Consider the following 13459-nt stretch of genomic DNA (forward strand, 5'->3'; position numbering starts at 1 on the left):
CCCCTTAGGCTATATATTTTTGACAAAGACTGTACCTTCATAAACCCTCTAAGCGCCAATAAAGCACTCAGTGGAAGTTAGCGCTTGTGTTCTGTCTTCTCCCTGCTTTTTGCGCTTTGGAATCTCATGTGAATTACCCACTAGCCCCAGCAATCACCCTTCTATCGCATTATAATCATACTATTTTATTTATTTTTTTTTCTCCCATTTTTGTGAGGTTTTGAACTTCCCCTTCATGTTATATTTGTGGTCACGTTTATACATGTAAATGTGGTGCCTTCCTTTATCAGTGTGTTCTTACTGGTTGTTAACCTGGCGACAACATAACCATGTTACTTTCTTTGCTCATATAAAAAAAAAAGTTGTGCATGCTTGTGCTTGTGTGCATGTGCACCTTGAGCAGTGAGATGTTAAAATGTTTTGGAAGGAAGGTCAATTTAGCCCAGCTTGATATGAGAGCTCTTTATTAAAGTTTATTGTAAAGCTGAAGTACTTGATATAAGTTCTTAGTTGCCTTCATGATAAAAATGTAACTAAAAAAATAGTGGCCATTTTCAAGAAGCTTGTGTTCTTTTTTATGCTCAAAATATAATGGATAAGTGTAGCTAATGACCAGCTAACCACTGATGTATTCTTAAGGTAAGAAGAAAGTGCTTAATGTGAAGTAACCTACAGTCAGGATAATGTTGTCACCAATGCTGCACAGGAAGCAAAGACTTACATCTCCAGGCTTCTATTTCAATGTTTCTTCTTTAAATTTGGCTTTCGCTTTGGGGTAAAGGGAAGGGGAGACAGATTTATGTGAAAGCAGTTAATCAAGATTGGCAGTACCCAGCCATGTTAAATGTTTCTGTTACAGGTTTTGCATCCCGCCTTTTGCAAGATGGCTTGACTCCACGCCAGGGTAATAAAACAGACCAGGCCCATCCTCCAATCCATCCCGTTAAGGGTGCTCCCCACCTGGAGGTGAGAAGCCTACATTTCGTTGTGTTGATGCTGATATTTTTCCTAGCTTTTGCTTAAATCCATAAGTCATTTTTCATGCTCACACCGAACATCAGGCAAGTGCAGTTCATTGTAGTACTGGTTTGGATAGTTGGTGAAATGTAGTAAAGGGTGTGCAGCATATCTTGTTCCTCCCTTCTGTGCAACCCTTATCATAAAAGTGCGCAAGAGCACATTGTATTAGAAAATAATTATTAGCGCATTATTCAGCGAAAGCTGATTGGCATTAGCAACCGAGAGGTCTGGAGTGGTAGGCCCAAAATGATTGGTTATGAGGAAATGAAAGGCACGGTAGCTGTCTCACTTCTCAGTGGACACCTCAACTGTGCCACGAGGGAAGGAAGGAAGGTGAGAGTGACAGAAGAAAGAGAGAGAGGTGCCATATCGGAGGGCTACAGAATAATTACGACCCCCTGAGGATCTTTAACGTGCACTGACATTGCACAGCACATGGATGCCTTTGCCTTTTGCCTCCACCGAAACGCGGCCGCCACGGCCATGCTTGAACCTGGGTACTTCGGCTCAGTAGCCAAGCGCTCTAACCACTGAGCCACCACGATGGGTTCATTTTGACGCTTCACAGGCATAGGTCGGTGCACTCACTCATGAGTGCACTCATATTGCCTTACTTACACTCATGTCTGTGAGTGTGAGTGAGTTGTGAGTGGGAGCGGACTTGAGTATGAATGCGAGTGATTGGATTTAAATGTGGCTGGTCATGAGTGTGGGTGGTCACGAGTATGAGTGGTCATGAGTGTGAGTGCGAAGGAGTGTTTGTGAGTGTGAGTGAGAGGTGTTACTGAATGTGAGCGTGTGTGCGAGTAGAGATGAGTGGTGAGTGGACATGAGTGGCCCTGAGTGATGAGTGGATGTGAGTTAATGTGAGTGGATATGAGTGGTTTTGAGTGGATGTGTGTGGTGGCAGCAAGAGACCCATCCAGGTGAACCATAAGGCGAACCAGCATGCAAACCATTCGATTCGCCTGCACTACATCAACTAGTTCTCACAGTGCTGCACTTCTGCATTCATTTCCGTGAAACTCTGCACTTCCTCAACTGCCAGTGCCTATTTTGTGCAGCAGCAGACTGCATCATAGCAGCTCACAATGGACTCGCTGAATGCAAGCATGCACGGACAACACCAACACACCGAAGCGGTCAGTCAGTGAATACATGCTGCACTGAGTCCCAAGGTAGCAGATAGCAACAAAGCACATCTTCTCTGCACTCGTATGTGGGTGGCCTCCCATGGCATGTAGGAAAAGCGGTAGCATTTGAAAGGAGCCGACAAGAGTGGCAAATGTGTTACGTGAGAGGCGGAAAAGACGCTTGAAATTAAAATTTTTTTTCGTCTCTATGACTATTTTTTTGAAAAGAATTTAGGCACACAAGAACACGCACACAAGAACACGCTCCTCTTCTTGTGTGCGTGTTCTTGTGCGTGTGCTTAAATTCTTAAAAAAAAAAATAACTATGCACCATCTAGCCCAAACAGAAGTTTTGTTAAAGTCTCTGTGACTGCTAGCATCAATCCGCAGTTCCATCTTTTTTCTGCACAGCAGCAACAAAAAACGTGTACAGCTAAGAACTGATGCCCTGAAAACCACAGCAGCGGACCAGACGCTGAATGTTTGCACGACTTCTGCACTTTGGCATTCGTTTCTGTTCAGCACCAGTGTTGCGCTGCGCCCGCACTGCTGGACTGGCACTGCATGAGTGCAGTACTTTTTTTGCATTGCCATGAACTAGTTCACATCGTGCAGGGTAAATCAAATGGACCTAAGGATTATGTACAGTCCAGAGAACGTACTGCACAGCTGGCATATCCACAGATCAGTCATGCATACCTGCTCTGGCCAGACAGAGCCAGCCCTGCTCTTAACTATGCCCTAAAGTAAGCCCAAGAATCTGTTGTAAAGGGATTGGTAATGGCCACTCCCCTTTGGATCCGTTTTCCGCGGGGCAAATCTGTATTTGCGGCCCACTCCAGCCATTTCCCTTTTCATGAGGAATTCACTCAATCATTTCAAAAACACTCGATTTCTCACGCCGTGAAAAGTATTCATAATCGATATTGTAACGCGGCGGCCAGATGATTTAATGGCCGCTGGCCTAGCGCGGGCGCTCCGTCCCGTGCCACTGCCAGCTTCGTCTTCGTCACACTACCCGGGGCCTCCGAGCGATCGTCCCGATCGGTGACGAACAGACGGCGAAATGGCGATGGTCTTGAGTGAAGGTTCGAACAATATGTAGAAGATGATGCAGTGCTGGCCGCCACGATGAGAAAGATGAGAGAATGAGTCCCGGTCCACGAAGCATACGGGCCGGAGGGTGCCAGGAGCTGACGGCCGAGGTCCGTGGACGCACCGGACGGCAGGGGCAGGGGGGCGGTGTCTTCACGTGTGGGTCTTGGGTCTTGGGTCGGTAGGGTCTCGGGTCGGTGGGGTCTTGGGTCGGTGGGGTCTCGGGTCGGTGGGGTTTTGTGTCGTCGTGTCTTGTGGGCCGGGCGGGGGACGGGGCTGGGGTGAGCGGCGAGGTCGGTTCAGGTCCGGCGGGCTGGGGCACGGCCGGGCGGCACGGACCAGGCACTCACGGCCGACATCCACCACCGGGACCAGGATGGCGATGAAGGGACCCCAGCACCTCACACCAAATGTAACGTGGCGGCCAGCCGAAGAATGAGGCGTGGTGAACGATGGCTATGAGATGATTTAATGGCCGCTGGCCTAGAGCGGGCGCTCCGTCCCGTGCCACTGCCAGCTTCGTCTTCGTCACAATATGTGGGTCCAATGTGTTCATGCAGACTCATGGGTGCATCATCGTCAAAGCAAACTCATTGTTAGTACTTAGACACTGCTTGAAAACATGTCTAAACATCTTAGCTGACACTAAACAGGCACTCACTGTCTCAGCAGTAAGTGCAGGAGCACACGTGCATAGCATTGGTTCTGGCCATGGAAGATGTTTGACCACTTTCTTCAAGCATTGAAACTGTGAAAGTTGGCCAAAGAGCTCAACAGAGCCCCAGGCAGCTCACCACCACATCTGTACAACCCAGTCTATGCTAGGGGAGCCATGAGTGTTGTCAGCCACGGCAGTAAATCTCTTATTCCCTTTGTTGTCAGCAAACAAGGAAACAGTGAGTGAACAAGAATGTGAGTGTGAGTGAATGGTTATGACTGTGAGTGGACCTGAGTGTTAGTGAGTGGTTGTGAGTAGACGTGTGTGAGTGCAAATGAGTGGTTGTGAGTGTGAGTGGACATGAATGTGAAGGAGTGGTTGTGAGTGTGAGTGAGTGTATGTGAGTGCGAGTGACCGGGAGTGTGATTGAGCCACCTTTTATGGTGCTGAGGTGTGTTCATGGGCTCAACGGTTGGTCCCTGCCTGCTCAAGGGTTGGACCCTGGCCCTTTTAAAACACACTTAAGGATTACTGACTAGGTCAGAATTTAAAAATTCTCTGAAGTTTCCGGTTGTCATCTCACAGGCACATTTTGGCGTGTATATGCTCGCATGCATACTCTGCATTCTTTTGCTTGCGGTCTTTGGTTTGAACGCGTTCCTGGCACACTTCAGAGACCCCAGGGCCCGCTTGCACGAAGCAAATAGTCTAGTACCCAGTGTTGTCTTATTCACAGTCTAAACCCTCCGTTGAGTTTGAGGAAAGGAAAGGCGCATAACTGATTTTGGGTCAGTGCACCTCAGTCACTCTTTGAGGTACATGGCGATGGTGTCCACTGACGTCTAACGCATTAGATAGCTGCTGTGGTGCCCTCTAAATTTCTCCTACTAAATGGCTTGTACAAAGTTATGATGGCTTTCACTGTAAAAGAGCTACTAGAGGCGTCAAAATTTGTTTTTACCAGTAAACAGTTTCTTTTTTGCATTGAGAGGTGTATTCGTTGTGTACCATCTCCGTCATTCTTGTTATGCTAGCACATAGTCAACAAATTTGATATTCTATGCAGCAGTCATATAGTTCCTCCTTTAATTCTCCTAATAATTTTGTCGAATAATGGGGAAGAAATCTTTTAGTCATGTGTGTCTGAAAATCACATCTTTTTAGCAAAAATAAAAGCTGTTCTGAGCAGCTAGAAATTTGGATCACTGGGAGTGCATGTCGTAAGTATGGACAGGGGTATTTGAAGTAAAAGCAGGAGCTGATCTGGTAGTGATCTGCCTGTGTATCCACCAGGACGGCAACTGACATGTGCTTTATGTGCGATCTCTAGGGCGTAGGACGATGGAGGTGTTTAGCATATCTGGTGGCAAAGATAGTATAACTGGCCCCCTGCAAAAGTTTTCTTGATTGCATTTGGATGCTAGTATGATTGCTCTAGTTTTTTCTCCTTGCAAAATCAGAACTTTGCACAAATCAAAATTGCACCCCATCTCATTACTATTAGTTACAGAGCTCTGCCTTAATCTCATTGCATCGGCATTTTTGGGTGCGTCAGTGTAGATTGGGCGGACAAACGGTAGTACTGCAGTCAATTTTTTTATTGTGAGGGCTCAGAATTCTTGGTAGCTTGTAATCTACTTTTTGGTCTCGACTAATGTTTGTAACTCTAAATGTGCTGCATGGCAAAAAATATGTCAGTACCTTTTATGTGTGCATTTTTTTTTGTCCACCAGGGTGATGCCAAGAGAGTGTATGAGCTAATTGTGCGGCACTTCCTTGCCTGCCTTTCCAAAGATGCGGAGGGAAAGGAAACCACTGTGGAAGTGGACCTCAACGATGAGCGGGTCAGTGCATTCTGAGAGCTTTCAATGCATAAAGGGCGTCATCTTACTCTAAATTTCATTATGCAGTAGGCTTCATCATAAGTTTTTATTTTTTTGGCAAGGGGACTAATTTTGGGGGAATATTAAGTGGGTATATTTACTGACTGTAGGTTTATCAAGTCTGTCAGAAAATTGACAAGGCATATAGCTATAGCTGCTAGACAGTAGCAGTGTTCCTTTTTTTGTTGATCTTTGGCTTTAAAGCATTCAACTCTGGCTTACTGTGTGCCTTACTTCTTTCTTGTTCACCAGTTTGTGGTCACTGGACTGGTCATATTTGCTCGAAACTACTTGGAAGTCTATATATATGACAAATGGAATGCAAAGGTAATAATAATTTTATTTTTGCAGCATGTGAAACCAGGTTTATGCCTAATGTTTTGGAAAAGAAGCTTTCATAGGAAGAAGTAGCTATGAAGAGTGGTCTTAGTGATTGTGTCTGTTTAGGGTAGCAGTCATTCATTTATGAGCGAGTAAGTTCTTGCCATTGTAAGATGCTTTGGTGGCAGGTTGTGCAATATTTCAATTCATGAACTTGCTGCTAGCATATATCTTGCAAGATTGAAAGCTGTACAGCCTACTCACTGCAGTGCAACAGTCTGATGCTGCTTTCAGTGCTTACCCACAGCTGCCAGTTGATGTGTATTTCTTTTCAAGCAAGAAGTGCATCATCACTTCTGTGCTAACGAGCTAGAACAGAGGTCTGAAACATGTTGCCTGTGAGACTTGCTGGAATCTCTGAAAATTTATGCCCAGTCTGGGAACCATCTTTGAACCACCTTTCCATTTCTTGGCATCAAAAGCTTACAGCATTCTTAAAGAACACTTCATGAGTGCTGAGAATGAGAATAACTCTTCATCCAGAAGCTTTACATCATAAAATATTGATGGATTTCACAGAAACCTGACATAAATAAAGTGATTACATCCAAAATTGACCAATTTTTGACTGATTTTCTTTTCTGCACTTCAACATAATTTTAAATGACCCTCATCATCATTGCTGCAGATGTTAGGGAAGAAAATTTTCATTGTGCAGCCTACATGCAGAATTGAGGCTGCTTAACTAGATTATTGCTTTTCATTCGAGAGCTTCTGAATGTTTCCTCAATGTGGTTGCATATTCGCATGCCCAAGCAGCTGTGCCAGTTGTTGCAGAATGTGTAGAAGGGCCAGATTATTTGCTACAGGCAATTTTTTATGTGCTCTTTTAAGGAAATCCCGAGCTATCGAGAAGGGGAATGCTTTGTTCCAGACTCTGTCAAGGTCAGTAGCTTTGTATTGCAGTGAAGTTTCATTTGGCTGCACAAGGGACCCACTGCTGCTGTGAAAAATAGTACAGTAATAAAGTTTATATTTCGCTTTGCTATTGGGAGGTGCGCTGGTCTCAGTGCCAGCTTAAGTTTCTGGCAGCGCTGTGGCTGTGCAGGGAAGCTAGGAAATGTGAAGCATGGGAAGTGTGTCAAGCATTTGGCGTAGCCTTCAGTACGGCTTTCAGAAGCACTTGTTCTAGGAGGCAGTAATGAAAAATTCTGCTGTCTCTGAAAACCAAGGAAAGTATTTGTCACTAGCAGTAGCGCAAGCCTTAATCTGATTTCAAATTTTATGGACAAATCTAGTATGTCAGCAAGTTAATCATTGGTTCCATTTTCCATCCTTTTGAATTTAGTTTAGCAAGTTCTTAATTTGTTGCCTGGCCCAACAAAAATTTCGCTGCTGTATAAGTGGTCGGCAACACCGTGCACAGCTGAGTCAAGGCACCTTTGGAAGGTACAGAAGGCTGCGTCACTTTGGAAACAGGTATATACTCGTGCCTCGTTTAATATGAACCCTTCAGTTCCCAAACAAAAATTTCAGTGAAGCGAGTTGTCCATAATAATTTATCGTACAGATGAACAAAAGCAAAAAAAAATTCTTAAACTTAAAAAGATTTAAGTTCTGCTTATATAACATAGAAGTTGTTTGGTTTGGTTTTGTGGGGTTTAACGTCCCAAAGCGACTAAGGCTATGAGAGACGCCGTAGTGAAGGGCTCCGGAAATTTCGACCACCTGGGGTTCTTTAACGTGCACTGACATCGCACAGTACACGAGCCTCAAGAATTTCTCCTCCAAAGAAATTCTAGCCGCCGCGGCCGGGATCGAACCCGCGTCTTTTGGGTCAGCAGCCGTGCACCATAGCCACTTAGCCACCGCGGCGGCACATAGAAGTTGTGATCTTTCCTTCCCTCTTTCTTGGTGATGTTAAAGGTGCAGTGAAGAGGAATCTGAACTCGTCTATTTGCCGCGGGAACTCAATCTACACGTTCCGAGCATTCTTAGAAGCTTCGAATTATTGCCCTGTGTGGCTGATTTCCCTAATTAAATCGAATTAACGTCTGGCTCCCGCCTTTTTTTTTTTTTTTAATTCTCCCCGTACGGTGGGCGGAGTCTACCAACGCATGGAGTGCCTTTCACCCAGTCCCGTGGCGGCTTGCCGCTCTGCCATCGGCGGAGTAATACGTAGTAGTCCATAGTAGCAAACAGTCCGCGCATATTTTTATTTCTGCGGGCTTATTTTGCGGCTATATTATCTGTGAATGAAACTATTTATTCACGAAAACCTAAATAACAAATTAAAGCGAAAGCAAAGCCTCCACGGAGCTGGCTGAAAGGCACTCCATGTGTTGGTCAACTTCGCCCACCGTACGAGGAGAATTCAAAAAATAAAGGCGAGAGCCAGACGTTAATTCGATTTAATTAGAAAAATCGGCCACACAGGGCAATAAGTCGAAGTTTCTAAGAATGCTCGGAACGTGTAGATCGAGTTCCCGCGGCAAAATGACGAGTTCAGATTCCTCTTCAGTGCACCTTTAAGAGGGAAATAATGTTGATGTTGATAAATAATGCAAATGTCTTCCAGGTTCAAACTTGCTTGATCACATTATTCAAAGTCAAGTCCGAGAGAGTTAACTGTTTACTTAGACACACACAAAAAGAATAATAAAAAATAAAACAGAACGGAAGAACAGCAAGGAGAAAGCTATATACAGATGACTGCCTCGTTGATAGACCTGACGAAAACAGCCCCCGGTTCCACCAAAAAAGCCTCTTTTAAGCCCTATGTCCCCACCCTCAGTGGAGACAACAACCAATTAAGTAAAATCCCAAACGCTTGATCAGTCACAGCTTGGGGAAAGGACGAAACAGCAAATCAGAGATATAGGAATGAGGATAAGTTTTCCCTATCCAATACTACACAAGTCATTTCATTCTCCACTAGCTTTTCAAGCATCCTCATGTTCCCATACTTCGGCATAATTACAAGGTCACAATAGACAAGCATAGTATGTACAGTTTCGCCGAAAAACCCGTCCCCAAGACAAACTGCGTCATCACTTAGTCATCACTGAAAACCTCAAGGACCCCCGTATGTGCATTCGGTGGGCGAACGCTCCTGTTCAAAAGAGTGCGTTTCTACTGCCCGTGTGCCTCACTTCAGAAGAAACGAGCGCTCATTGTCACTTGTGAAGCTTTCGTGTGAACCGACTTGTTGATGAAACGCCATCGCCGCAAAAGACAACGCCCGTATCCAGCAGCACCGCCATCTAGTAAGGCCAAAAGGGCGCAAGGCGGAGGACTCGTTGTTTCCTGCAATCGGCAGCACTTACGGTGGGGACATGGATGAAGGATGCCTTCTCCTGGTTTCTTTGAATGCTGTGCAGCTCTGTCCTCAATAGTGGCTGTAACTCATTTCTTCGTTTCGCTGTCAAATTTGACAGTTCAGCCATGGAGTCTAAAAGAGACGAGCACATACACAGGTACGCATAGTGCACAAACATATGGCGTTTCATCCGTCCATCCTTGGGGCTTGGGGAAAACCAGCCATGCACACAACAATAGCCGTTTTCAGTGAAATGGAAATTAAACACATTTCGGTAGCTCCAAGTGCGTTATCCTAGCTGCCATTATCACTAAAAGTTCAGCATAGTTTAAAGTGCCTAGCAATGCAGAGGACATGGCATAATGAGATCTCTCCTACTACAACTATTCGCATTCCACAAACCTCTTGTGGAATGCTGTGCCCAGATGGCTAACAGCGGCTGAATGCAGCTTTCAGCTTAGCAGAAACTTCAGAGTGAGCTCCCCTTACAGCCATTCATGCAGTATTGTGAATTGAGTTGCGCTTCAACTTGGCACTTTTGCATTATTAAACATGAAACCACAACACTTAAAAATGTTGTTACTGAGACACTTTCACTCTCGCACTGCCTTTGACAAGGAACACAGACAAGGAAATATCTTAAGTACAGCTTGTTGGGCATGTTGGTTTTGCATTATTTATAAACAGCACTGAAAGACGCTGATTAATAGGAAGGTGTCCTGTATGTGTCTCCTTGCTATCAGTTCATGTCTTTCAGCACTGATTTCAAATAAAGAGAAATATCTAGTAGAGGCAGCCGAAGTTTTGTTGCCATTCTCACTGTCTATATTAAAGTGAGAAAGATGCATGGACCTCAGTGGACTTCGATTTTAGCCTCGGCCGTTCTCCAGACAGTGCGTTGCCGTATTAATGAGGTGTAATTATATTGACAGTGTTTGGTTCCCAGAAAATTTGTCCGTGATTCGAGTCATCCATAATAATGGGGGCCATATTAGTAAGGCACGACTGTGAGTACTTCTAAAGCCTAACCTTCTGGCTCATTTGGCTTGTTTACTCACTTTTCGCATAAAAATGGCACCTAGTGCTGGGCTTCATTTGATGCAGCGTTTGGTGGCAGCAGTAGCCTGATTCATCTGAGGTAACAAAAGGAATATGCTGTGGTCATTGGCAAGGTCTACCCAAAACCCTGCAACTTAACCACATAGACTAGGTTGGTGTCACTTCTTGGGAGAAGAATTAAGGGGGGAAGCTGGTCTTAGAAAAAAAATTTTTGCTCATGAAGCGACAATAATGAAATCTTCAAGAAACATGTATTTTTACATGCTGATTCCAAATGTGTAATTTAATTTTATATAAAACAAGTCCTTGTGCACTTATATAATATGTTATGTAACTTACTGCCGAGAGCCTTCAATAAATTTTGCTGCAGGAAACTTGCTAGGACACATGCCATTGGCTTGTCTTGACATCAAAATACGCAATAAGGGCAAAATTATTATCCTGCCTGTCATAGAAATTGAGTTACAGGGTTTTGAATGTGCCCCTTCACAAACGGGAAGAAGCTGATGGTTTCAAAATTCTATAACTCGCCTTCTATAACAGGCAGGATGATAATTTTACCCTTATTGCATAGCTTGCTGTCAAGACAAACCAATGGTATGCAATCTAACAAGTTTTATGCGTTAGAATTTCTTTCAAACTCTCGGCAAAGGTTACCTAACATATTGCATAAATGCACAGCGACTTGGTATACATAAAATTAAATGACATATTTTAAATCGGCACGTAAAAATGCATGTTCCCTGAAGATTTCATAGTTGTGATTTCATTAATAAAAGTTTATTTCTAAGACCCTCTTCCCCTCTTAAACATAGGCCTTAGGCAGGGTGCAGAGAAAAGGTTAAAGCACTCTAAACACCTAATTTTATTGAGTGTTTTCTTTTTTCAAATGGTGCTTTAGACATTAGAATACATGGATACCAATGTGGTATTCGCCTACGACCGCTAAATAATTTATTTTTGGATTTTTGTCTCATGCTGTTTCGGTTTTGGTTTCATGAACCGAATGATGGCTGTGACATGTAGTTGAACTTTAGGTCACATGAATCACTGAAAAACTTGCAATATAAATGTTGATACATAGTTCTAATTCACTAAGCACTTAAACAAGCCAGCTTCAAGAACTACATTTGCGGCAAAAGACATATCGGCAGTTATATTGCCATTTTTTTCGTGCCTCATGTGACCTAAAGTTCAACTACACGTCACAGCCATCATTCAGTTCATGAAACAGAAACCAAAACAGTGTCAAGAAAAAATTCAATTATAAATTAATTATTTAGTGGTCGTATGCGAATACCGTGGGGTGCTCAGTGTATACCGATGTCTAACACATTGTCTGAAAGAAGAAAACACGCAAGCAAAAATTTGGTGTCTCTTTTCCTTTAAAGCAGTATTTCTTTACAAAGTGACAGCAGCTCTGCTATCTGCATGGGCACCTTTCTTTGCATTTTGAGAAGTGTGCTGCCGGTGGAGATATATTTTAATTTTGTCGTATTATGCACATATCATGAAAATTAATGTTGGACTAAATCTGCTGCCAGATTTTCTGCATGTGAATTTCCAGAGCTGACACGCCAGCAGTGAAGCATCTCTCAGTGGTTGACAAAAATGCTGTATTTACCCAGTTGTAATGTACACCATATTCTGTGGCCAGTAGAAGAGCTTGGAAACGTTGAGGTATGGATTGAAACAGAGAGTTGGCACGCGCTGCAATTAGGCAACTTGTACTGGAATAAGAACAGGGATGAGTCTTGTCTGTCTTTTCTCATCCCTCTCCATGTTTCAGTTTGTGCTACCTATTTTCAAGGGTGGAACATGCTGCTCATTATTGCACAGCCGTATCTTTTTAGTATTTCATTCCTGTAGTAATTAGCTCTGCAGTACTTTCTTGTCTTTTTGTGAATTGTCTTAGTTTTTATATGTTGTCAGCTACTTTTATGTGGCTGCGAACCCTTCATGAAATCTGTTGTTGTGTTTGAGAGTCACAGTAAAACAATGTCCTTTTGTCTTACTGCCTTCATTTTGCAACATTGAGTGTGTGGTTACTCTTTTCAGTTGGCAGAGGGGGAAACAACACCTCCTCCCTTGTTGCGTGAGGCTGATCTGATTGCTCTCATGGAGAAGCATGGCATAGGTAATATCCTTGTGGACTATACCTTACTGCACCATAGTTGTCCCAAAATAAACACCATAGTTCTGCAAAAGGAATTGCTTAACTGGAAGTGTAATGGTCTGTGAACTTCAGGAAGTTTATTAGAGGAGCGTTTTTTTCATGTTTACACATGTATAATATGACCTGCGAATATAACGAGAGGGAGAAGTTTGGGACCTCGTGAAAATGAAAAAAATATATATAGACTGGGTTTCCCAGCTAAATTTACCAAGATTGTAAAAAAGATAGTTCTAGGCGAGTGCTGTTGGAAGTCATGTGGCCTAATGTGCAGTATTTTTTTCATTGTGCAAAGTTAGTTAATCATTAAATACTGATTAGCTGACTTTTTAAAGGGACTATGAAACAAATTAATTGAGATTACGTAAAGAGAGGCAATCCATCACTCGTCACCCCAGCGAAAGAATTTTCGAGCTAGCATGAATAACAACGAAGTTATAGACGATTAAAAATTACGCTCCTCCTCTCCCCCCTCAACTCATACGCGCGGGGCACCAAGAAAAAATAAAGAAAACAGCTCCGGGACTGGGCTCCGCCCATGGATACGTCATTCGCTGACGTTCGGTTTACGACTTCCGGTTGTCGCACTCCCGAGGAGCAGCGTGCGTCGGCAGCGTCTCTCCGGTCTCGGCGCTTTCTTTGCTCCCGAACTCCCAGCAGATAGAGGAGGCAGAGGTAAATTGAAAACATGCGTGAAGGCAATGCCCTGGCCCGCGCTTGCCCGAGGGGGTCGCGCGGCGCCTCGAGCTGACAATTTTCACCGCTACCGGAAGTGTGCCCGTGACGTCGTAGCTGCCG

The 13459-nt window shown here is 43.9% G+C and overlaps 1 protein-coding gene across 3 annotated transcripts in view; it reads left to right on the forward strand.

The window, feature by feature from the left end:
- Top3alpha (topoisomerase 3-alpha) overlaps nucleotides 1-13459 on the forward strand; it is a 47926-nt gene that overhangs the window by 13815 nt on the left and 20652 nt on the right. For all 3 annotated transcript variants that reach the window (XR_016290742.1, XR_016290741.1, XM_089581465.1), the window contains exons 8-12: nucleotides 860-966; nucleotides 5640-5750; nucleotides 6042-6116; nucleotides 7005-7055; nucleotides 12547-12625. Coding sequence is in view for 1 of the 3 variants with exons in the window: in XM_089581465.1 (XP_089437591.1) it covers nucleotides 860-966; nucleotides 5640-5750; nucleotides 6042-6116; nucleotides 7005-7055; nucleotides 12547-12625 (423 nt within the window). In the remaining 2 variants the exon portion in view is untranslated. The remainder of the gene's footprint in view (nucleotides 1-859; nucleotides 967-5639; nucleotides 5751-6041; nucleotides 6117-7004; nucleotides 7056-12546; nucleotides 12626-13459) is intronic.

Source organism: Amblyomma mixtum, chromosome 3 (assembly GCF_055824585.1).
Source record: "Amblyomma mixtum isolate Tamu chromosome 3, ASM5582458v1, whole genome shotgun sequence".
NCBI classification, from domain to species: domain Eukaryota; kingdom Metazoa; phylum Arthropoda; class Arachnida; order Ixodida; family Ixodidae; genus Amblyomma; species Amblyomma mixtum.